Raw genomic sequence first — 26073 nt, forward strand, 5'->3', positions numbered from 1 at the left:
GTCTTCTCCTTCCTAGGGTTGCAAGTCATCCAGCTTGATAAGCTGAACAGACAAGAGCCATTTATGAAAAAGGGAGTTTATAAAACACCAAATCAAGTCTCTATAAATAGATGCCATTATGAAGGACTACCAAGCACTGAGAACATTATTCTTCTCATAATCACTAAGCGGTTTATCTATTATTGCTACACCAACTTTCCAATTGGCACGCTGATGCAAAACAGTATGTTGCTAGCTAGTACCCCTCCCCTCAATTTACTTATGGAAGTAAGGCACAACATCCAAGATGTAAGACACATGAACAAGATTTCAATCAGTTTAGCTTTTCACTTCATGAATGTCCCAAGAATAGCTTCCCCCTGCCCCCCCGAATTTGGTCTTGATATTATGCACAACAATGTGTGTAATTTTTGGCTTGCAAGCTGCATTAACAGCTGTAGCTTCCCTCTGTGCTGCATCTGTTAGTTTGATTAGAAAGACCACGATAGCCTCTCCACTTGCCAGCCTGAGCAGCACCCTCCATTTCAGGCAATCTTGCAGTCATAAATCAAGCTTGCTTTTTGCAAACAAACACCAACATTTGCTTGAATATAGTGGCCTGGGTACACAAATTATGCAAAAAAAACCCCACAGAACCAGTGTTCCTCAGCTCTTTCAGTGTTTTCCAAATTCCAGCAACATTAATTGGAGGTAGGTTGTTTGGAGAGTTTAATCACTACTCTGTCTAATCAACTCTGGCAAACACAAACCAGCCAGCCCTCAAACACAGACATTCACACGTGCCTGTGCTGCTGAAGGAAAGCAGGATCCTGGTTGCAGACAGTAGGGAAGAGACGCCAGAAACTAACCCACCAAATCAACACGTTCCATTCAGTCACACAGTGCAAGAACAAAAAGGACAAAGCTGGTTCTGTTAGTTTGTGCCGCTGCCACTGCAGGATTACTAGCCCTTCAGGAGAGGAACAAGCACTCCTGTTGTACCTGCTACTCCTCTGAGGGCCTGGGAGGTGTGGGTACATGTGCAGTTTCCAACATCTTCAGGAGAGCCTGGAAGCAGCTTCACCATAACGCGCATTTCCTAACACACCCTCCTGGCTGGAGGAAGATGCCCCTAAATCACCTGAAGGGCAGCTCCGCCTTCAGCAGAAAAACAGTGCAACAGCCACCTCTGCACAGCAGCTGCTTTTGTTTTCTCTGCCCTCTGCATGTTGAAACAGAAAAATAGAAGTAAATAAATGAACTATAGCAAACAGAGCTAAAATTGGTCACTAGAATTTCCTACATACCTTGGTCCTAAGAAATTTTAATCTGAAATACTTAAGGTCTTAGCTAGCTAGCCATTATCCTCGAGTATTATTTAACCTACTTCATAACAGCATCAACAGGCAAAACAAAGCCCTTTGTGTAAGATGCTCCATGGTGTAGAAAAACACAAGTATAGCAGTCTAAATTATAAACATCCTAAACCCATTCTGATCCTCCTCAGCAGAGCCTGCAGAGTTTTTATTATGTTAATCTCCCAATAATCTTTCATCACGCTGACTTGTCATTTAGTGATCTGCTTTTCCACAGTAACCAAGGTCACCTGGACTCTTGGTAGGTGCCTCTTCAAGGACCTTCTGCCACAGCCACAGGCTGAAGAAAAAAAATACTTTGCCCTTTAGAAATGCTTGAGAATGCCAATCTGAATCTTCCCATTTCTGCTACGGTTCTCACTTCCAAGAGCTGGACAGGCGGCTTCTTTCCTTATGAAAACAGGAGGGTGGTCAGTGCTGGCTCTTAGTTATGCATTAAATTCATACCTTAAACAGCCGGAGACTTTGCTTTATTATATTGAAGTAGGAACCAGAGCATTACCTTCAACAAGGGGTTTTGTGTTTTTAAAGAAACATACTATTGCTGGCTGAAAAGCTTAACAAGGTAGCCGTCGAAGTATCACAGCTGAAAAAGCCACCTACTTTCAGCAGTGTCTTGAAATACAGATACTAACTTCCTCAATTCAGTAATTTACCCAAAATATCCAAGAATACAGAGGCACTTGTTTAGCAAGTTTAGGTAAGACCTCCTCCAGTCTCACGGCAGTATTCCTGAGACAGGGCGACACCAGGTTGTACCTGCGGGATGTCCAGCTAAAAGCATTACCCTCTTCCCCCTCTACACCGAATCCCACAGTGTGGCTGAATACAAACCCACAAGTCATCAGGAAAACAGCATGGAAAAATAACACTTCAGGTTCCCCTCTTCACTCATTCGGATCAAGATCTCACAAACACACAAATAAATGAATCTGAGCATTGTGGGGTTTTAAAAGCAGAACACAGGTTTATTTACAATCAAGTTCCTATGGGCAGCTGAATAAATAAAAACTTTGCCCCATATACTCTAATTCCCCTCTGCAGAAAGTGTCAGAACAAAAGGCTAGGTTAGAGAGATGCCTGGTATAGCAGCTGCCCCCTAATCCAGCCCCTCCAAAGAACACACTTCCTTAGTAAAACACTATCAGGAAAGAAGAAAATAAAGTGCAAATTAAAAGGCAATAAAACGCTGGTGGCTTGTCTTGAGGCCCAGACGATGTGGAAAGGTTTGGCTGGATAAAGTTATGTCAGGCAGCTCACACCCAGCCACATCACGGTTTTGGATGCTTCAATAGGGACAGAGCCAAGACACCGCTCCGTAGCGGAGAGGGCTCCAGCGCGAACAGGTATATTGCACATGTGCTCAAGAAGGGGGCAAGTGGCCTGGAATTGCCAGCACCAAAACAATGGATTTGGGATTTAACCCCACTTCTCTCCTGTGTTCTACTGACAGCCGCCAGGACAGGACGGATGAACAGAAAAAGGGATCAAACATCTATATTCCGGTACTGAAGTCACAGTATGACTACATTCCTTATCGCAGCAGCACAACAGAAGGTGAACTCTCTCCTCACGCCCAATAACCAAACTGTCTGTGGAATAAAAAGATTAAAAAATCTCGTAATTTGTGATACCCAAGCTGTTGGAGGGCATTTTGACAAAAGGGTGCAGGCAGAAGTCCTGAAAAATGGACCATCGCCTTAAGAACAGGTGAAACTGATAGAGAGTTCACATGACAGTGCTGGAGAGCCTGCCAGGATCACAGCAGCTCTGAACTGCGCCGGTAACTCGACGGCAGAGCTGCCAGAGCCACAGGAGACTCTCCTGAAGTGTTGGAACAGCTTTTAAGACTGCCTAGGACCTGTCCACGTCTCAGGATCTTCTTGCCCCACGCCTGAACTAGGCCACAAGAACAGAACACAGGAGACAGGACATGTATTAAGTCAGCATACACAGTAACTTCTTTCCAACATTTCCAACTCCGAAGTGCTGTAGATACATTTGTGTGACTGGGTATTTGGCACAGCTGTCTGGTGAGGAATCCCACTAGTACCTTCAGCTCCACTTGGTGCATAGATACTGCATGTAAAGGCATGACTACATTCTCCATCCAGAACAGCTAATCCCTTGCTGAGTCCGAGTACCACAGTGCAGTTACAGCCAGAAGAAGTCTTTGACTCAGGCTCCTTCTCCATTGCTTTAGAACTTTCCTCTGGAAAGTGAAGCCCATGCGCTTGTTAATATCCCGACTTAGGATGGATCCGGGCTCGGGTCTCCATTCTGTTCAGCCATGGACCAGCACCGCCATACACAGAGGCGCTGGACGCTCTGCCCTTCACCCTCCGTCCAGTCAGAACTCAGACCACAGGACAGCCTTGTTGCCTTTGTCCACACTGACCACGTGGGCACCCGCTGGTGACCATGCGACTGCATTGATAGGAGAACTGAAATGGAAACCAGGTGTAAGTTTACAAAAAAGCTGAATTCCACAACAGTACTTGACACTGGAATAAAGCATTATAATACTCTATCAAAGAAAAAGCACTTTTTCAGCTCTCAAGAGACTCAGGTTTTTAATAAGCCTAAGAGAGATACAATTTCTTCAGAATATATTAAATGCATTTTACCAGAATCGTCTCTGTTTAAGAAGTTGAACGCTAACAAACCTAACCTTAATTCAATCTAGAGAATACTACCATGAATCCACAAAGAACCTGCATATTAAAAATTCTCACACACCAACACAAACTGCAAAGCTGCACGACTACAATTCTTTCATAGCTCAGCAAGATTCACAATCCAGATCCCCGTTTTAAATGGCCAGCTTCCCCTCACCTGTGGTGCTTTGCAAGCGTCCTCTCCAATTTCCCAGTGAGCACATTCCAGATGTAAAGGGCCCCATCAGCTGAACCAGCAGCCACATAGTTACCATCAGGGCTACGAGATCAGAGAAGGTGCAGAAGTCAGAGAATAATTTTCAAGCCAGCAATTTATCAGCACACATGATCATTCAGCTGCAACTTCCTAAGCAAGCAGCTTGGCATTAACTAAGAGTTATGTTGTTACCAGCTGCAAACACTAAGAGGTGAAAGCACTTTGAAATCAGGAAGTTTCCAAGACATTGGATCAACATCTACAGATATACTCTGTCTTGACCAAGAGGTAACCTTGAGCAAGTCACAAACTCTGCCCCAGTTTTTCTACCCGTAAATGGGGACAACGCAGCCAAGCATCAGGAATCACTCAATTTTGCTGGGGAAAGATTTATCAACTATCTTGCTTATATCTGACCTTACCTGAACACAACTCTTGTCCAGTCAGAGCCACATTTGAATCCCTGGGCACTGAAAAGTTAGAATTAAATAACTGTAAATTCATTTGTAAGATGGACTTCCAGGTTCTCACTAAAAAGCACAGTAAGGATTTCTACACAGAATCATAGGAAAAGACCTTTAAGGTCATCAAGTCCAACAATCAACCTAGCACTGCCAAGTTCACCATGAAACCATGTCCCCAAGCGTCACATTGACAAGTCTGGAATAAGCTCCAGGATCCCTTTATCACTAATCACATTTTTCATACATCTTCTTTAAAGAGTTAAATTAAAAGATCCACCAGAGCAAATTCTTTGCTGTTAGACTCTAAAGAACTTTGCTCCCCATGCAGAAAAAAAGTTAGGATACTTAAAACCACTCCAGCACTGCGGGCAATCCACAATCCTAAATTCTGAAATTTCTAACGTGCTTGTGGAGAACATACTCACCTGAACGTCTGCTTGACAGCACTAACCCGCAGATCGATGATCTTCAGTAGATCATCACGGGAACAGGTCAAAAGCTCCGTTCGCTCCGAGTTCAGGTCCAGAGCTGTAATTCTTCCAAGCAGCTCCAGTTCCTTTACTATGCTTTCAGTCCTAAAGACAAAAGAAGGAAAAAAAATAATATGTAAATCACAGTCCAGAAGCCAAGCCACTGCATCAAAACTCTGACTTGTCCCAATGTGGAAAAGAAGAGCACAAAAAGGATTACTGGTTTATCCTCACATTTTTATTCTTTCCCAAGCCAGATCTCACTTTGTGGATAACACTTTCAGCCAATAGTTAAGATACTACTTTCCTCACACCCCCACCCTCTGAAAAACTAAATATCATCTAGAATAGCAAGTACTGACTGATGCAAAAATATTTACAAGAAAGCAGATTGCCTTTTCAGGAGAGAAACAGCATCCTCCCCCCCCAAAAAAAGTCCCAAACTCTAAATACTAAACAGTATAAAAGCAGTAACAAAACTCTCTTTTAACGGTTTCCTGCAACTCCAACAGTCTCATTCACTTCTAAGCTCAGGAAGAAGAGTGCCCTAGTGCAGGTTATACCTGGACAGCAACCCCATAACCATTCCTACACTACAAGCTCTCTTACAATAGTTTTACCTGATGTCCCAGAAACGAATTTTCTTATCGAAATGTCCGCTCATTACACATTGCTCAGTACATACGATGTCATTGCAGCTAGATCCTGCAAACACTGTTTTTATACCTAAAAAGGATAAACCAATAGTGACACACTGAAATCTGCACTGTACAAATTGATGACCTAAACAGTTCTATGATTCTATGAAAACAGAGACAGAAAATAATCACTACACCACACACAGCAGTGTCCAAGGAGTGCCACAGGGCAGACAAACTCTTGTCTTAGAATAATCCTGACTTAAGTCTTCAACAACCTCTCTGCCCTTCTCAATCTCCTTTGCTGTGGCTAATATCCCTTTAAATGCTCCCGTGACAGCTGCTTTACTTCCACTTCGTATTTAATTTGCTACTGTTAAACAACAGGGAACTGTCTCCTTGACCTATGTTTGCAGTTCAGGTATCAAGGTAACCTTGAATCGCAACTTCTCTCAGTGCGAGCAGGTTTAAGACCCATCAATAGGAGGAAACCTAAGGAAATAAGGCGTTTCTCCCAAAGAAAAATCTGGATCCTAGCATTTCCTTTATTTGAGATGTTGAAATTTTTTAGTACGTTTCCAAGAGACATTTACATCTACCTCAGGGTTAAAAACTCTGACAAGGCTCCAAGTTTCTAGTGGAAGACTACAATACCCACCCCCTGACTGGTAAACAAAGAACACTCACAGAACACAGCTGCTGTTAATGTAATAGCATTAACACTGCTTCCTGCATACGCATGATTTCTTTTTCTTACTCCAGGTAACAGGCAGAAAGAATCCAATTACTTGAATAACAACAGAAGATGAAATGGCTGCTAGTTTTTGCTTTTTTTGACTAGCAATAAGATGAAATAATCTAGCTGGTGTCAGGCTTCCATTTACATTCAGTAGAAGCACAGAACATGGATGAAAGACAAAAGTTAGGTCTCCTTACAAACTTTGCTGCGGAGGTCCCACAGCTTGAGGGTCCGGTCATGACTTCCCGAAACAATGCGTGCATTGTCCAGCAAGAACTTGGCCGACAGAACTTTACCGCTGTGACCTGTCAGGGTGTGCTGAGGATGAGAGATTTACATGGTAAAATTGCACAGTTCCACTTGCTCCCTTTCCTCGTAGCTTACTAGTTCTGCTGTTTAGCAACTCAAAGACACTCTTAAATCATAATTTGCAGGTCTACTGTATGGCTTGGAGGAAAAAACCCAACCATCTATTATAGCTAAACAGAGATTAACACTGAGTAGGAGTGTTAAGTAACACAGAGTTCAGCCTGAAGCTGGGAGACACAGGTTACCTTTAGCTGCAGTTTTTCTAGCGATTTGGGGAACCTGCAAGCTCTCCTCCTCAACACTCCACACCCCTATGTTTCATGGACAGATGGCAACTGCAACACAGCCTTGAAGGAGCAGTGAGCAGAAGGGGTTAAAGCATGCTGAAAATGGAAACTGCGCCTTCACATTTTTATAATGAGCTTCTCTCGAGGATATGACAGGGTATCTACGCTGTTGCTACACTTCCAAGCCTGAAAGCTAAGGCAACAGGAGATTTCAGAAAAACTCCCTGCAGCAGTTCCCGTAACTGCAGGGGGAGGCTCCGCAGGGCTGAGAACAACACGAACCACATTCCCTTCAAATTGCTGAATGTTACATACTAAATCACAAAACAGGTAACGAATGACTGAATTAAGAACTGTGAAAAACAAAGAGAGAAATCTCTGGTATATAGTTAATTTTTTTTTGTTTTAAATACTCAAAGGACTATCAAATTACACAAAGCAATCTGGGCTTGGGAAATACAAAACAAAACCCCTTAAGAATGGAAAGGAATGGGAGCAGTTTGGAAAAAAGAAGTAACCTGATACACAACACAAACTCAAAAGAATAAATCATTCCATAAAGACCACTTTGTTTTAAGAAAGGTCACAAACTCTGGAAAGGAGGATCTAAACTTTCACCCTACATCTCTCTTCTGCTCTTGCTGCACAGTCATTATGTACAGATACTTGCATTTAAGTAAGGACTTTGTGGCAAGATTTACCATGATTTCAGCTTCACTGCCTGCTGCTCACGTGCAAGCTATGGCAAATCCGTATCACACGCACTCCTAGAATGCACTATTTTATCGCAGCGAACAGTGAATGCGCTCACCCAAAACTGATAGTCAGCAAGGGCACGAAAAAATTACAGGAAGCTACTGTGAAGCCAGGTGGACATTTGCAGGGATAACTAACTTTGTAGCGAATAATCTATAATCTGCTGAACTTTTATTCATTATAATTCACATCCAATAGTAGGTTTTGCAACCAAACAGAAGTTGCAAAAGAACAGATATTCTCCACTTTCCTGAATGAGACCTGACATCTCCACACTGAGAAATACCCAGTGAATTACAATGCAACTCTAGGTTATAACTGACATGAAATGTTGGAAGATTCAGAACATCAGTGTAGCATCTTCCTAAAATAAAAAGTTGAGAGAAAGCATACACAGGAATGACAACAAACAAACTTCTTAGAAAGCTAACAAGAAACTTTTCTTTTGGCCAACTAAATGTGATAACTTCTTTAAACTAGAGCGGAGAACATGATACAAAGGAGTTGGGAGGAGAGGAGGAATCTTTCAAAAGACATTGAGAATAGTCAAGCACTTTTTAGGCTTGCTGCCTTTAACAGCTAGGCAAAGGACTTATTTTCAAAAATGTTGCTCCTGACTTTGAAAAAAAAATAATTTGTCTTCTGCAAGCCTTCTTCAGCAGTCCTCCCTGGACTGAGGCTAAAACACTAAAGTGGTTCTCCACAAACCACAAGAAGTGTTTACATTTGCAAAGGGGTATGTATTGGGTGTATATGGCAAGGTTTTACTGGGGGCAGGGGTTGTATTGTGAAAATATGCATTAACTGGAGTTTCCTGCAAGACTGTGCAGAGACCAATACTGTATTTTAGGTCTTGCTGTGAAGACCCTTAAGAGACAAAAATCCTGTTAAAAAGAAGAGTTATTGAAAGTGTCTATAACTGTCCAACTTCCAAAACTGTCATGTCCCATTAGACAAAACTGGAAATACAAGACTGAAGCAAACTGAGCACTACTTTGCCTTCAAGAGACTCACCCGTAACCGATTGTCATCAACTGTCCAGATTCTGCTGGCAAAGTCATTTGAAGCTGCTAAGAGGTATGAACCCTGTGAACACAAGATTAATTTAAAACTACTTCTGCTAGTCAATATGCAAATTAAACTCAAAAGTATTTCTCATAAATTATTAAAATCTTATTAGTGCTGTATTGCCAAGGGAAAAAAAGAACAAAACCAAAAACATAGTAGCGTATACCAGTATGGAAAACTAGTGTAACAACTTACAAAAAGGCTGTGGCTTTTACTTCTCAACAAAATGTGACAGTGATTTGTGGAATCACGACTACAGATAAAAGGAATAACAATAACCAGACCAGAAAGGACATTCTCTTTTTCCTTCTGCTGCAGTGAGGAAATGGGTTCTAGTCTACCCTCATGTATTGTGGTTTTCTTTTTTTCCTCTTTTTTGATTTTTTCACAGGGGAAAAAACCCTGCATCATCTACCCCCACTGATTTAATTAGGCCTCAGACTTGAATTAGCCCAATTCTTGTAATTTTCATTAGAATTCTAACATCTTAAACTAAGATTCCAAAACCAAAATCTGTCCAGGGAGCAATAAATACACTTGTTCATGGCTTTAGGCTTTGGCCTCTTCCAAGTCATCCACGATGGAGAATGTCACGAGATTAATGCTTGCACTCCTGTCCCTCTTAAAAGGCTTTCTGAATCCTTAAAGCCCTTAAAGCATCTCACCTCAAGCAGTTCTGTCCTCAAATGTGTTCAAGCAACTTACCAAAATCAGAACTAATTTCTTCTGCAGATTAACAGTGCCAGCAAGTCTCTAATGAGCTAGTTAGTGTCCAAAGGAAGGATCCTTTTGGGCATGTATCAATAAAGTTTAGCACATAAAATCACCAAATGAGAGAAACGAGGTCAGCTTTGGTCTACTATCTATGCAGTAAAGTGCTGTGTTGTGGAAGAGGTCTCAGCAGAAAAGTCAGATCATGCGTCCAGTTACAACAATCCAAAACCCCAAACTCCTTCAAGCCGGACTGTTGGATGCTGATTCCAGTCATGTCTCCAATACTTCAGGTTAACATGAACTGAACACATCACAAGCTGTCAGCAAACACTCTGCCAGCCACACCATCACTGTGCCATGACTGGCGAGAAAATGCTGGGAGAAAAGGTCATGGAAGTGCAAGCCTTAGGATAAATCAGACCTTTTACTATTCATCACAGACCTCAGCAGAGCACTTATGGAAATAAGCTTCACAGAAAAAAGCCTCAGTGTATTTGCTTCTTTTGTGCTGTTATGCCAGCTTCAGCGGGAAGCTGAAGACTAATTTCTTACTTTAGACAAAGCCTAGTGTATTTTATCATAATGTCAGCCAATGTCTGAGCTGCATATCATCTTCTGAATTGTAAACAAAGTTGAGAATTACAGATGGCAGCATATAAAATAAAGATTTTTTGTGCAATTTTTAACCATTTGCAGTTTTACTCTCGTAAGTATTTTAAGTCATTTCTTAGGTAACTTTTTGAAGTGTTAGAATGGAAATGGATAGCAGAGCACAACATAATTCAATTAATTTACTCCAATTCCCAAAGAGTGGATATTGCACAGATACTCACAGCACTATCAAATTCTATGCTGGTAATCCCAGCATTACTACCAGAGAGGGAACCTTTGGGCTCACACCTATCTGCACAGAGAAAGACAAACAAAAGTTAAGCATAGAACAGAAACTGACACAAAGTGAACTATAACATCAGCTTGCTTAGCACCCCACCATAGCCCAAAGCAAAAATGTTTACCTCCCAAGACTTCCCAAAGCTTAACCCTCCGGTCCATGCCTCCTGTTGCTAGTAACCGGGAGCCAGGGCTGAACTGCACTGCATTCACCTCCCCATCATGTGCATCCTGAGGAGTGGGAGGAACAGAACAGCCACCCAAAACAGAATTAGCATAGACCCAAAAAACACAGACTAGAAAGCTATAGAACTTAAAAGGTTATACAGAACCACTGCTGTAGATCTTCCAGCAGTATATAGGAAACAAAGCCACAGACTGAAATTCTACTACGGTTGACGGTATACAGACAGAGCAAAAAGGCTGATCCTTACCTAAAGAAAAAAACAAAAGCACACAAACACTAGCAAGGACTCAATGGTGATAATAAACTGCCAGAAGCCTTACAACACTTTGCAAGTTTAGGCTTTATAAGGTAAGGCTTTTAAGATACAAAAAAAAAAATAAATTAAGGAAAGGACAGAAAACAGGTCATATACTGTAGTAGGAAACTAATTTTTCATTTCTCCATCTAGAGCCAGCCATGGAACGTGATCCAATCAGTTCATGCAACTCCAGAACACCAGAACACTCAAGTCAGGGTTGAGTTAGGAAAGTCTGCTAGAAAACAGCATAACAGATCAGCTGCATTCATTTGGTGTACTGGTGATAACGCTACTTTATATTTGTAATTAAGTAGTACTGGCAAAGTTGTGACATCTCTCACAGAGACCTTGGGCTTCAGCTGTGGCTCCTATCTGCAGGTGCAGTGACACTCCTGCTTTCTCACAGCTTGATCTTTTGAAGCTTGAGTTGGCCACTGAATAGTGATTCTTAACCTTTTAAAACCTAAGACGATCTTAAGATTCCTTCCTTTTTTTCCCCCCTCTGTTAATTTCACAGCTTTGTACTACTTACCCACATAGTTTTAGTACCACATTCTTAATTCATTTGCTGCATTCCTTTTTAAGTATTTGCAGTAACTGCTCTTTCAAAATCAGTTTTTCGGGAAACTTGTATTTTTCTGGAACTCGTTGCTTGAACTTGGTCTGCCAGCTCATATTTAGGGGTCATCACACTTCAAATCTGATCTTTCTACAAGTGCAGAAGAGCCATTCAGAACAAAACTGGTCAAAGGTCTTGCCTAGAAACTATGCCAGAGAATGGTGGCTGAAGCAGCTACCTTCTCTGCCTTCCCAAGCCTGTTCTACTCATCTCTCCAGAAGTGAGTCTGGTCTGCTCCCTGTATCTGCCAAACCTCTGGCAAAGTCCTCGCGTTGGAGGACTGGAATGTTCTGCTGGGCCTAAACAGGTCCTCACACTCCACCTGGGCTCCAAATGCAGGAGCTACAACATAACACAGATCATCTCCACAAGGAACACATGGATTACCATGAACCAAGTACAGACTTCTTCCTTCTAACATTGCAGTGCTAACGACACATCATCTCCATACTGTCACAGTCTGACAGGCCTACTGCTGCAGCTGCTCCTACTCCTGCTGCAAGATGGGGAACTGGAATGGGGCAGCATTCCCCACGTTGCCAAGACTAGGGGTTGGCAAGTCCTACTGTGGTTTACCCCTCTATATCGGGAAGACAGGTTGCACTGCTCTTGCAAGTTCAGATGATATTACAGAAGATCAAGAGAAAGGTGAAAACAATGTAACTTTTCACATGGTTCTTTAAAACCTCACATATATAGCTTTGCAATATCTTCTATGATGAAATCAGACATCAGCTGTCGATCAGCTGTGCTTGCTGTACATAGCCAGAGGAGAAGAGAGGTTGCAACGCATACTGCGGCCATGAACACCTCCCCTGATGCTCCCTATTCAAGCCAGCTCCAGGCTGTCCCCTAAGTTATGACTCTGTTCTCACTTGAGGTAACATTGCTACTCCCGCCACCCCATGACTTCCATGAGAGAAGACGCTAACAGAGCAGGCTGGGAATACACAAGCCTCCATACTGCAGTGAGCCGGGCTGTTACTCTGGATGAAATACGTAATTTCACACCCACGAAATACCCACATCCAGCACTGGAGTGCCTCAGAAAGCTCAAGAGGAATGTTCAAACAAGTAGCTGTGTTACAAGACAATTTACCACAGTATCTTTCATTCAAACAGCAACGCCCACCACTTTAAGTTTGGCCTTGTGAGGCCAAAACACATAAAGGAGGTCTCAGCTTGAAAACTTTAGATCACACACAACAAATGAAGACACCCCACTATCACAAGCTCCTCTTAACCAGTTCTGTTGGATAACATTCAGTGCCACAACTCCCTTCACTGTGGAGAACTGGAACTGAATTAATCCTAAACTGTCAGCAATCTCTTCCTCAATCACAGCTCTACTATGGCATGACAGAACAGGGACTGCTGGGAGCCAGGAGGGTAATGGAGTGTAATTCCCCTGTGCGCTCAGACCTTTTACTAGTCATCATTGACCTCAGTAAGACAGACATCAAGCACATTGGCTCCGACAAGCATCTGGGCTAAGAATTACACGGGATGAATTATGCTACCAAATCAAGAATTACTTCTCGTTTGGCAACATTAATAGAAAAGAGTTTCAAGAGAGCAGTTCCCGCACAAAGAGGATTCATTTCCTCCAAAGACAGTAAAAGGAACGGTAAAACTGAGAACTCCTTCTATACTTACAAAGACACATATGGCAGTAGTGGGCACTCTCACTTCTTTACTGGCACCTGGATGTGGCTCTACATTATCCTGGGGAGCAGGGAACGAGGACAAAGAACGTCTCCTGAGATGAAACAAAGTAGAAATATTTTAAAATGAGAACTGAATGCTGTTTCTCTTGAGTTCATCCAGATCTGTACCTGTCACTTAACTACACTGTACAGCAATTAAAAAACAGGGGAAGGAGGAGTTTAACTTTCTTTTATCCCATCTTTCAAAAATTACATTTGTCATATAACACTACATCCATTTGTGACTTTCGATATTTCATAGCACACCAGACAAGTCACCTGAACTGATTACTGACCTCATTTTGGAGCAGGTCTTTTGGTTTGTTTGCTTTTTAACAGGAAAGAGAAACATGGGAATGACTGCAGCCGAGTTCAGCCAGAAAGACTGTAACTCCATCACTATGTCTAGGGAGAATCAATATCGTTGCAACACCACATCCCAGGCAGCAAAATGCTCCACTCAAAAGCTCAGGCTGCACAATTTAAGCAAAAACCTTCCACCCAATGCAGAGATTAACTGAGGACTGGCTCCACTCTGGGTACTAAACACAGAGCCCAACAACTTATTTAAAATAACCCTATTAGAGGAACAAAGTGCAGTGGAAAGTAAGAGCAAACCCCAAGTATTCTCTCCACAGAGAGGGGCTCATTGCCTCCCTAACTGTAGACAGTTTCTAGGCAATGATATCACCATCTGAAATCTAATCAGGATAATGCAGCTGGGTTCCATGTTACTTCAATGGAATACATTCACATGCTGGACTAAGAGTGGATAATGTTTTCACCTGGCAGCATCAGAAGATTGATGTCCCAAAAGGGGAGACTCAGACAGACTGGAGGGAAAGGTCAGAGGTCAGCACACGGCAAGATGGAAGAAACAGGAAGTTGAGGAGAACAAAAAAAGAAAAAAAAAGAAAGGCAGAAGCTAGAAGAAAGGCTGAAATTAATTTGTTCGTATTCCCTGCATCACCAAGATTTTGGTGTACATTGAAACCAATATACAAAACAAGGAGGTGAAAGTGTTCTAACCTACCCAAAGATATTAGTGATAGAGTCCAGAAGGCCTCCAGCTGGCTGGGAGAGTCGCTTACTGAAGGAGGGGAGGACAGGTTTAAACCTTGTGAATAGCTTCTCCACATAAAGATCAATACAAATACATGTCATAGCAACAAGTCTCTGGAAAGACTCCCTCCCCTGCAGGCCCAGTCCGAAGACAGAAAACACAGGCAGGCATCAGTTCAAAAGTCACCAGTAACTACAACTTAGAAAATAATTTGTGAGTGAAGTTTCTTCAATTTCCTTCACCCTCCACCCTGTGAATTACTGGGTTAGATATAACAGTCTGCCAAGTCTGACGTTTCAACCTAATTAATCCGTGCTCTCATGTAACTACCTCTTACTTTCCACTCACTGCTATTTTAGAGAAAGAAAAAAAGATGCATTTAATCTAGGTCAAGACATTTCAGCTAAATCTAAAACCCCAGCTATTTGCAAAGTCACATCGATATCTTGTATAGTAGCAGAGGCATAATACAACAAGCACTGCAATACCCATGTTACTGTCTATTTTGGTTTTAAACCTTTGTTTTCAAGATTAAACACAGATTTTTTTCAGAGACTACTGTAATTTAGTTAAAAAAAGCAAAGGAAAACCAGCATATCTAAAGCTAAAGCATGGTAACAGAGAACACAGCACACAAGTTTCATACTGCTCTGGTAGAAATACTAAAGCGTGTTCCAGCTAAAGACAAGTAAAAACCTAAATAACGTACCAAACAACTCCCTTATACCCCTTGTGCTTCCTTAGTGACATGGTACAAAAATCTTTTTTTCTACAAACCTGGACGTTCGGCTGACAGCTCGCACTGGTGATGTCTCCTCAGCTGTGTCAGAGGTTTCATCTGCAAGCACTTCAATATCATCATCCCTGCTGAAGTGAGAGAAAACAGCTCATTTTCAATCAGCCAGAGCTTCCTATGGAAACCACCCATTGATGTATACGAATTGAATGGATGACAGCGTTCCAGGGTCTAACCCACATCGAGGTTTATTTGGCTGTGGTAACATGCAGGTGGATCCAGACAACAGAAACACTGATCTAGCTGTCACTGCCAGAGATACTACATTCAACATACAATGTCTGAAAACAAGTACATGCAGCACCTAAACTTCAGGTTTTTCTTTCCAGCTGCGACTTGCACTCTTCACTGACAACACAGTTGGACTTCTGCCTCCCTGTTTATGTTGACAGGCATCCTTTCCAGATTCTCTTTACCACAGGGATTGCATTCAGCTCGCAGCACTACACATAGCGTTATAATGACCTACAACCTCTGAGCAAGGCTTTGCTACAGGGTGAATTATATTTGCTGGAACCATTACAAAATAGCAAAAACACGAGTTATTGCAACCCCAGACAGAGATGATATCCTATTTTCACAGAACCTTTTTTGCTGTTCCAAAAAAAGGACGTATTAAAAAAACTACAAGAGTGTGAATTTTCCTTCCTCATCCACACCACAAACATCCTCACACTTTCTATACTGTTGTGCTTCAGGTGCTGCTCCATTAAGTATGCAGGATGTTCTGGTTCACTTCATTAAAACTGTTGGTGTACCGCTGAACAGAAGTGTGGGGTTCCAATACATACACCATGAATTAATCCAGCTAAACTATTCAGCTAATGCTCAAAGCTTCTTCCCCATTAGTCATCGCGGGTTCTGACAGCCTAGCATTTTTTCCTTCAGTGATGATTTTTCCTCTACCCCTGATTTTGCAGGACAAACTATTTTCAAACACACTCTATCAACCTGATGCCATTTGACTGAACAGGATGTTTAAATTCAGCATTTAAGTAGGAATTCCATTCCTGACATCAGATAGCACTCAGCTGCAGAAGAATTGAAGATGATGGGACCGTTTTTAATCTTGTATTTAAAAATATGTCTGCATTTTAAGTTTAAGACGTTGGAGGACAGTCTATATGAAAAGGCTATGGAAAATATGTTCTCTGATTGGAAGTATCAGGCTGATATTTCAATAAAACACTATCAAGTTCTGCTAATGTTTCGTTTTTAAAATCTGAAGTTTGAGCTCTTGGAATTGTGCATAGCAAAAGAACTTTCCATGTTAACTTCATGTATTTTTCAAGTAAATGAACAAAGGCACACTCCTTGAAATGCTGTAATTTTCCCCTTCAGTAAGCAGCACTTTTCTACAATACAAACCCTCTAAAATTACGAAATCAAAAAGGAATCTAAAAGATCTGTGAAGCAAAGTTTGAGCAATTTACAGGAGCAATCATTTTCAAAAAAATTTTTTTTTTTGTTAAACAGGTTTCTTTTTAACTTCTCAGTATCTCACATCAAATTATTTATGGAACACTGAGACCACCATCCCCACCACAACAAGAAGTAAAATATTCAAGCTGTTATGCTACAGCTACCTCTGAGTCCAGTTCTAAGACAGGAAGGTCTCGCTTTGGGTGATGGAGAGGAAGAAGCTTAACAAGGAAAGTAGCCACAGACCTTACATGGGTGTTCCCCCTCTCCGTGCAACATTATTTAGTGAAGAATTTAATATTCCAAGATATTTCATGTGCTTTTACATCAAATAATGTGGGCAAGAGGGATATCACTATTCTTACAAGCTGGGAAAGCTGTTCTCTGGCTTGGGACTGTCTACTAGCCTGTAACACAGAGGTCAGCAGTAATCTTTTCATGGAGAGTCACACCTCAATAAGCTAAGGGAATGGAAGCATTTAAACATTTATTAAAAAAAAAAAAAGCAAAGCAAATCGTGCTAATCAGTTGTATTGTTAATTGCTGTTTCAATTTTCCTGCCAAATGCTAGAAGCTCCCTCATCCTCCCCTTATAAATGCCCTTCCTACCTACCCCAGACTTTTGTGGGGGACCTCTTCCAGAGCAGATACGCTGCTCCTATCATGTGCAAGGACATGCAGCACAGAGGCTTAACGTGACTACATGATGCTAATACAAAACCAACAGATATATAAAAAAAAGCCTGCACACTGCTCTGGCACTGGGCTTTGAAGACTGTCTCAGCAGTCTCCAGTAACAATGCAGCAGGTGTAGTTTTTCTGGATTTGGCTAACACGGGTGCCAAAAAACTTACCAACCTGGTGCAAAGCACCTGTACCATCAACTGCCCACTTCAAGTAAGCTGATTAAATACCACCCAGGAGCAAACACAGCAGTGAAAAAAACAAGAGATTAGAGTATTCATCTCTGGCTTGCCAGGTAAAGTAACTCCACATCTATCAATTTCTTCCTTATAGAATAAACCTCTCCCAGTAAAGAAGTGATCAGTGTATTTTCATCCACCTTAACTCACTCAGCACCTGTTCCTACAGGCAACACTTGAACATATTTTTGTAGTCTAACACTTAAAAATACAGGCATCTCCAGAGTGTGTTGCTTCATGACTGAAGAAGTATTTTGATGACCAAAGGCACCACATAACCAATGTTTTTATGCTGAGATAATATACATTCACCACATGAACCATTCTTTTCAGTCCAAGCATCTATTTTTAGCCATAACAGAGCTCCTTCTTCTGGAAGTTCAAGGAGGGAGAGTTACTGTACATTTTTGACTTTACATTGAAGTTTAAACACTCCTCTACATCACCAAATTTAGAAATAACAAAGATACCATTTATCACGTATCTGCGTAAAACTGAGGCATGAAGTGATGAAGGAGACTATAAATCAAGACTGCTTACGGTTCAACAGGCAGGGGTTCTTTGGCAGCTTCTGCTAGCTCCTTCTGCAGCCTGGCCTGTCGTCTCCTAAGAAAGGGAAAGCAAGGTTATTTAAAAAAAAGAACAAACCAACCAACACAACAACCCCCCCCTCCCCCAAACAAACCACTCAAAAACCTCCTTAATCCCATTCCAAAGGTCACCGGGCACAGTTTTGATGGGCTTCTTAAGATTTTTTTTTAAAAATAATAATAAAAAAATCAGACCATTGCTCTAATTTTACTCTGTTTTTCAAGATACTCAGTGCAGGAGAGGCAGTTTTCTTACTGTGATTAGTGAAGGACAAGATCAATCAAGTGAGGCAATAAGGCGAAGGGTACCTAACGGCCCTTTATGACCCATATGGATGCAGATATGCTTGGAGTGCAAGAACTTGACAAATAATGATTATGTTAGTAAAGATAATACAAAACTGCTCAATACTTTAAGACCTGTATTATAACTCTTAGTCTCCAAGTATTGTTAGCTTGCAAGTAAGCTGAAACAATTCAGAAAAAAATTATTATTTTGCAAGGAAAAAAACAAATGTACAAACTTATTTTTGCAAGTTATACACAGCTCAGTCTCATGGCAGCCAATCCTTCTAGCAGAATGCAAAAAACACTTCAGTTGTTTAAGTCAAAAAAGAATAAAACTAGGAGTATCAAGATGCAATATGAACAAGAGAAGGCCAAGCCTAACGCCAGCAGAACCCTCTCAGTTTTTATCTGATTTATGATCTTCAGGCCATAGTTAAATATTGCTCAAGAAACAAAAGAACATGTTTTATTCATTTAAAAGACAGGAATGTTTTCATGAAGCATCCATCAGAAGGAACACAAAGTTCTGGACTCTCATTGTGTTGTGCAAGAACAGAGAGCTCTTGGAGATCAAAACTAAATCTGGTTTTATCCTAGGCACTCAGTATTCAAAAATATATTGGGAAGTAGTTTATCAAATAGAGGTCATCGGTCTCACCTTGAATCCTTTTCATTCTCTGCATTCAAACGATTGGCTTCTTGTGCTTTCTCTGCCATCCAACGTGAGACCAGCTCCTGGTTGTCTTCAGTAGTTTTCCTTAGTTTCTCCTCCAAGGCATTGAAGGTGATCTGGAGAGCATCGTACTCATCTTTCAGTGTCTGATTAGCTCGCTCAAGATCTTGCAGTTTGCTACGCAATTCCTGGCACTCCGTTTCCAGTTCAGAGATCTTTTGCAAATACTCTGCAATCCTGGAATGATAACAAAATATACAAAACAATGAGGACCTCCTTTGGGACCTATACCATCTTCTTTGTGCCTTTTGTACAACACCCAGCAAAGGAATTTTTAGCCCGTGGCCAGGACTCCTAGAAAATATTACAACACCACTAAACAACTCAACCAGAAGTCTGGGTCTCATACCAAGAACACAGACAAAACAGTTCCTACTCACTTCGCTTCATTCATCTGCATCTCTTTGTCCTTCTGCTGCATTTGGTTATTCAGATCAATTACAGACTGGGCCAGCTAGGGAAAGGAGAAAATTACATGACAAAATGCAGGGATGCCAGCTGGATAACACACACTGAGCAGCAACCAGCTAGAGTGCAGACCAATCTAACAGTATAAGCACACAGCATACTTTTCAGGTCTTTCACAGCCTTCTATACAGATCTATTCACTCCCCCCATCACACAGGTCGTTAAATCAGGGAATCCACTTTCAAAAATGAGTTATCAAAAAGTTACTGTTCTTTGATAGCTCACTCCTTTCCCTCAAAAAGTTTCTTTAATAAAGTCACATCAAACTGAACGCATATTAAGAAGAAATTTTATTTTTTAAAGTAGTGGAAAAATCAATACAGAAACTAAAAATTGCCAAGTAAGCCAATGAGTACTAAGAACCAAACAACAAATCTTCCTGTGACAGCCAGGACCACAGAAGACCTGTAGCTCATATATTGTAAACACAGGTTTCATGAAGTTTTCCAACAAAGAAAGTTGCTGGTGGAATCTCTGCAGTGCACAGGAAACAGAGGGGCAGAGGCCAACACTAACGATGAGCTGCTGCTGCTGCGAGCTCACAGCTACCCTGCCAGCAAGCAGCAGCAAGCCCCACAGCGTTCAGAGCCTCAGCTGCCCAGGGAGAAGAAAGATTGAGGCCCAAAGAGAAGGAAAACTGAGTTTTGAGAAGAGTGCCTGCCTTGGTAGATATTTAGGATACCAGGTTGGGTGGGCAGAAGGAATTTTCAGTGCTTTTGACTAGTCAGTGCACACCTCCTGTAGAAAGCTGTCTCCTCTTTGAAAAAGCCTAAAATGACTGACACTGGAGCTTCTCCACAACTCTAGTGAGGTGTGATCAAAGGATCACGGTAACGTTTTCCAGGTCACTCCTGCCTTCGCCCTATAGAAGTCTGCAGTACCATTCAGGTACTAGCTCCTGGAGTCATTCAATCCACTGCTGTGGTTTTTAAAAACCCAATTCTGCCAATGAAGTTGCCACATCTTTCCGTTAAAAAAAAAACACAGAAAAACCCAGGAAAACAACCCCAAAACAACCCAAAAAGATGGCTTTTCCTCTCCTCCAGGCCCAAGTCTCAGCTTACAGGATTCCTGGGCTCCCTACCACACCTAAATGGCAGAACCAGTACTCCCTTTTCAGCCTAACACCACGGCATTCTCAACCTTTGCTTCTGCTTGTTTTGTCCACTCGTTTATAGCAGTGGTCCTACAAAGTGAGACAAATGAAACCACATACAGCCACCTATTCTCTCACTCATTACAGGTCTTTTCAGTGTAGAACTAGTGGTCATGCACAGCTCTAAACTGGATCAGTTCCCCCCTCCTAATAAATACAGTTAAAAACCCACTCATGAAACAAAATTAAGCACTTAAAAACTGTGCTATGCTGACAGTGTAAGCTCTTCTTTCCCAGCTGTCAGTTTTAAAGACCAACCATCTCTGGTTTATTTCAATCATCAAAATGGGGAATTAAAAAAGGGCTGTACAAGAAATGAGGAAAAAATGATGATGAATACGCTTGGTAAAATTACAGTCATGTTCACAAAGGGCCACATATGGACCATACAGAACACAAGAGGCCTTCCTAACCTCGCCACGTTTCTTATGCAGCTCTGTCAGCTCCTCTTGATGCTTTATCTTCAGCTGTGCCAATTCCTGCAACTGAGCATCATTCCATGTGCCATCATGTCCTGGACTGGAGTTTAAGAGAGAGGAAGAAGAGATGTCACAAACCAGAATTCAATTGCTTCTGCACCCTCGACAGTCTCAGGACACTACCTCTCTTGCATTCTCTATACTACATCAGAGATACAGGTCATTTATAATAAACCAAGCCACAGCTAGCTCCCCCACAACACACTTCTCACCAACAGAAATGCCATTATATAGTACTGGAAAATTACGTTTACTGAGGACTCATTTCACCTTTTTGTAAATTTCTAAAACAGCATTCAACGTCAAATGAGAGGCAACTAGCCCTTGCTTAAATTTGCATGAAGACAACTGAGTCTTAGAAGTACACTCTTCAAATTCTGGAAGGATTACAAATATTTTACCACTTCACATTTGTTTTGGAAGAAGCTGGTGGACCTCAAAGATGCTAGATATCTGGAGGGAGCATAATTCAGGGCACAGAACCAAAGGCCAGGGAATCAAGGGTATACTCCTGGTGTTACAAGTTGCTTCTCCGCTGTCCTGTGTTTTAGCCTCTTATTGTATAGAGGTTTTGCAGTGTTTTTTTGGTTTGGTTTTTTTTTTTTACAACACAATTGTACCATGACATAAGCTGGAATTTCTATACACCAGAAGAACACACGTACCACCCCACAAACTATGATTGTAACATTTATCACTCGTGTCTTTGAAAGCAGAGACAAGAACAGAAGTCAGGTTTTTAAAAGCATGTATACGTATCACACACATAGAGACTCTGAGCAAGTTAGCAGATATATTTTAAGTTACAGCTTTTAAAAAAATAATTTTCAGTTAATCACTATTATACCAGACAAACAGAACAAGGTAACTGCAAGCATCTGTTTCTGCTGTCATTCTGTGTTGTAACACTCCAGTGAGAAACAGATATTGCATTCAGAAGCTGAAAGGTCTCCCAGTGATATCAGTAACTTAATGCTCTTATCAAAAACAAAAAACCAACACCTCACTGAACTAATGCTATACAAGAAGACACTGCATTTCCAAAACACTGTGTCCAAACAGATAGGAAACTGAGCCCTGTGGTAATATCCAACACACCCTGTAACTCTGGCCATGTACACCTCTATAGACAGAATTAGGTATTCCTCCTTGGTCTTAAGGTAAGTAAGAGTATTTTTTCCTCAGCTACCTAGGATAAGGAAATGAATTCTGTTTCAAAAAACTGTCACATACTGAGGGCAGTATCAGAGTTCAGCTTAATATTTACTTTGAAGAAGATGCTGTTTCCCTGCGTTTCTTCTCACCCTCATCTACGCCAGCCTCATCTGTTAGAGTAGGCGTTCAACCAGAATCAGATTCCCATAAACTAAAGATGATTCAAGAGAGCTGCAGTCATCAGAAAGCTTTTGAGGTCTTTCACACAGGTGTTAACTCCAGCCTGCTGGCCAAATGCTAATATTTTCCCTGCAATTCCTGTAAAATCATAAGTTCTTCTTTCCTTACTAGTAATAGTACACACTAGCCTCAACTGTATTTACTTGCTTTGTATCCCAATCAGACACACACATACAATTTTGCATTATATGCAAAAAGAGCTTCAACAGAAGAAGCAGTTCCTTCAAAAGTAGGAAATTCTGCTTAGCCCTGCCTTCTCTTCAGTTACACCAAGAGCAGAACCCAATAGCCTTTACCTGCTGGGATTTACGTCCTGTCCAAACAAGGACATGCTACTAGCATACTGGTTTGCTGTGGATTCAAATGCCAAGAGAATATGCAGCATGACAGCTGCACACAGCGCTGGAATGCTATTCCCAGGTTAAAGAGAGGAAGTTTCCTGAAAAAAACCTGCTGAAAGCAGGCAGAACACACATTCTTTTCAGCATATGGTGCTTATTTAGGACTGACACTTCACAATCATGATTTTCTCCATTCTCCCCTTCCATGTGATAACACAGATTAAAAGACGGCCTGCACTGCAGTGCTTACAAGACCAAACAATTTCAAGAGCCATACCATTAGGAACACCAGGCAAACATAAGCATTACAAAGCAAACAGATCAGAAGCAGAAGCTCATTCCAGTCCAATTCCACACCTTGAATTTCTGATAAATTAATTTGTCCCAAAATGCAATCAAATCTTTCTGCACCGTATACTGCAAACATACTGTAACTTGATAAAGTTTAGAGTTAGTTATAATTTGGTTTTAGTTCAGCAGAATTCCACGTTTCTTTTATTCCAAGTTACTGTAGTAACCTCAAAGTTGTCTGTGCTTCGAACACATCATGAAACACAATGTGTTTCAAACAATGGATTAGGTAACAGTGTGCATGACAGACAACTGACTGACAGAAAAGGAATTTTAAATACCTGATTTCATGTCTGCTCTGCATGTCATATTTTTCTGCCTGAAGCTTATCAGCCAGCACTGCATGAAGGTCTGACTTCTCTAGTAGCTTGTTATCTGAAAGGGCAAAAAGTGCAATGAAGACGACAACCAAAAAGCAAAACCAGATTCCCACCCTCTTTTTCTACCAACTAAGATCCAGTATCTTTAATTACTGTGACACAACCAAACATTACTTAAGCCTCCACCACATGAACGTGCACTTCTCTGATGTCAGCAGGCTAAGGCAACATTCCGCTGCCACCCCAGGAATCCCTCATTAATCCAGATGCTGTGTGTGGAACTGCTCTTATGAAAGTTTAATAGCGAAACCGCTCAAGTGCACTGCTATCTGCTAAAACAGAAGGAGTTCAAGGTTCAAACTCTTTATGGCCCCTTAGGTGATAGCAATGGAAAACAGGCCTACCAGAGAAGTGGCCATACCCCACACTCCTCACCAGGTTTGCTCTTTTCCCCCCCAGGTCACACAGCACCGGGGCCACCCAGCAGCTGTGGGTGGCCCTCGCTGCCACCCACCCCCTCACAGCTGAGGAAGGAGAAGCAAGCGCTGGAGAGACCCTGAATCGCGCCAAATTTTACAACAGATCACAAGCACCTTCAATAGCACCGTTATTCTCAAGTCCACCAACATCAGAGCGGAACTGCACAGACAATTTAGACATTCAGTCACTATCCACAGCACTAACTCGGTTTAGCTCGTGAGGGAACTGAAACAACTACTTATTTTCTTCAGTAACGCAGAAAGCCCAGTTTTTCTCAGTTTTAACAATCATTTCCCAGCCAGTCTTCTGAAACCGACACAGCGAAGCCCCGGGGGGCCTTTACCACCGCGTTTCCCCCACTTTCCGAGGAGGAGCGGGGAGAAAAAGCGCCTCTGGGCCTCGGCCCCGCCAGGGGAGCCGCGCCGCCGCGGCCCACTTACACTGCCCGATGATCTCCTCGAAGGCCTGCCGCTGCAGCCGGTCCCGCCGCCGCAGCTCCGCCGCGATATGCCGCTTCCAGGGGGGGAAGCCGGCGGCGCGCAGCCCCGACGCCATCTCCGCGGCGCGGCGACAAGGGGCAGCGGAGGCGAGCGCCGCCCGGGCCGCAGCCTGCGAGGGGCGGCCGAGGGGCGGGGGAGGCGGCCGGGAGCGCCGGGAGGCCGCGGCCCGGCGAGCGCGGCGGCGAGGAGCGCCCTCTCAGAGCCGGGGCTCGGCCGGCGCGGCCCACAGCCGCCGCCCCACGCCCGCCATGGCGCTGCGGCCGCGCTCTGTCAGGGGCCCTTGCCCCTCCGCGGCGCGCCACGATGGCGACAGCGGCTGCCCTGCCTCTGCCTGGCGCCGCCCTCCCGCCCAGGCGCCAGCGCCGCTCGCCTTGCCGCCCCTACTGCCGCGCCGGGCAGCGCCGCGCCGAGCGCGCACTGCAAGCGGGGTGTCGGCCTCCGCCGTCGGCCGGGCGGGCGGGCAGCCCCCCGGGGAGAGGGGGCCTCGCGCGGCGCCATTTGGTGTCCCCTCCCGGAAGCGCTTCTGCCATCTTGAGAGCGGCGAGCTCCGCCATCCCGCCCGTGCCGCCATCTTAGGAGGGCTCTACCCACCCCTTCGAGGGGCATGCGCGTATCCTCTGCTGCCTGCTGTTAGAAGCGGCCGCTACGCTGTCCCAGGGGTAGCACGGTGCCGGCCGAACCAGCAGCGGCCAGCCGCGGTTAGCGAGGGGACACCGGTGTCCCGCTGGCGCCTGGGGCTGCCCCGCTCCTGCTTCCCCGGCGGGCGGTAGCGCCTGCTCTGTGGAGGCGCCGACAGCCCCCGCCCGCCCCGGGGCCGGGGGGCTTTGGGCAGGGGACAGGAGTGAACCAGAGGGACGAAGGCCTCAAAAGTGTGGCCATAACCGAGGTCATCTGTCAGGAAAAAATCCTGGCTTTCTCGTTGAAGCCTGCATAACTTCCCTTCCTTCCCTGTGCATTAGCAGGATGAGCCTGGGAATTCAAGTAGATTCAAAGAAGTTGATACAATTAATACAGCTTATCTTTTCCACCGATTGTAATGCAGAAAGTGCCGTGGGTTCACTAGGATCTCCTGGTATTTCTAATTTTTAAGAGAAGGGATGAAAGGACGCTGTTTCGGAAAGCGTGACTCATATGTCAATAGCTTCCCTAAAAGAATAACAAAAGCTTTTGCTAGTATGTCACCTGGCAGAGCCAAGAAGTACGTGACACTTTGATGGGGCTCTGGTGAGCTAAGTGGTGCATGCATGGTGCCGAGGGCACGTGCCATCTTACAGCAATGAGCTTCCCTGGTGTTCGTGCCTTTGCCTTGTTATTTTTAAAGCAAGATCATTACTGTGAATGAACATTAAATAGTTGCTAAAAGATGTACAGCTAGCAGGAGGGCTATGTCCCA

General features: G+C 43.1%; 1 protein-coding gene and 2 non-coding genes across 7 annotated transcripts; all 3 read right to left on the reverse strand.

Moving 5' to 3' along the window:
• Window positions 1-2294: 2294 nt before the first annotated feature.
• ATG16L1 (autophagy related 16 like 1) lies at window positions 2295-24964 on the reverse strand. 5 transcript variants are annotated; one of them, XM_056358528.1, is made up of 18 exons: window positions 24621-24964; window positions 23662-23755; window positions 21228-21333; window positions 19571-19644; window positions 19116-19367; window positions 18120-18185; window positions 15216-15302; window positions 14409-14465; window positions 13326-13428; window positions 10691-10796; window positions 10508-10578; window positions 8907-8978; window positions 6738-6858; window positions 5784-5889; window positions 5119-5268; window positions 4652-4699; window positions 4191-4292; window positions 2295-3799 (listed from the first exon to the last, which is right to left on the reverse strand). In XM_056358528.1, the coding sequence occupies exons 1-18, from the start codon at window positions 24733-24735 to the stop codon at window positions 3706-3708; spliced, it is 1824 nt and encodes a 607-aa protein (XP_056214503.1). In that variant the 5' UTR covers window positions 24736-24964; the 3' UTR covers window positions 2295-3705. The 5 variants fall into 5 exon arrangements, with proteins under 5 accessions (XP_056214503.1, XP_056214502.1, XP_056214505.1 ...); XM_056358527.1 differs by having other exon boundaries at window positions 15216-15305; window positions 24621-24963; XM_056358530.1 differs by lacking the exon at window positions 14409-14465.
• LOC130158521 (small Cajal body-specific RNA 6) lies at window positions 9854-10117 on the reverse strand. The gene has a single exon (XR_008825360.1). It is a non-coding gene; the product is annotated as a small Cajal body-specific RNA 6 (non-coding RNA).
• On the reverse strand, window positions 12843-13113 carry LOC130158520 (small Cajal body-specific RNA 6). Its single transcript, XR_008825359.1, has one exon. It is a non-coding gene; the product is annotated as a small Cajal body-specific RNA 6 (non-coding RNA).
• Window positions 24965-26073: the final 1109 nt, after the last annotated feature.

Source organism: Falco biarmicus, chromosome 13 (assembly GCF_023638135.1).
Source record: "Falco biarmicus isolate bFalBia1 chromosome 13, bFalBia1.pri, whole genome shotgun sequence".
NCBI lineage: Eukaryota > Metazoa > Chordata > Aves > Falconiformes > Falconidae > Falco > Falco biarmicus.

Coding starts and splice junctions, on each gene's coding strand:
- ATG16L1 (XM_056358527.1), bottom strand. CDS start 24,735: ATGGCGTCGGGGCTGCGCGCCGCCGGCTTCCCCCCCTGGAAGCGGCAT. Junction 19,645..21,227: donor TGCATAAGAAACGTGGCGAG/GTTAGGAAGGCC, acceptor TCCTTTCCCTAG/CTGGCCCAGTCTGTAATTGA. Junction 3,800..4,190: donor ACGCTTGCAAAGCACCACAG/GTGAGGGGAAGC, acceptor TTTCCATTTCAG/TTCTCCTATCAATGCAGTCG.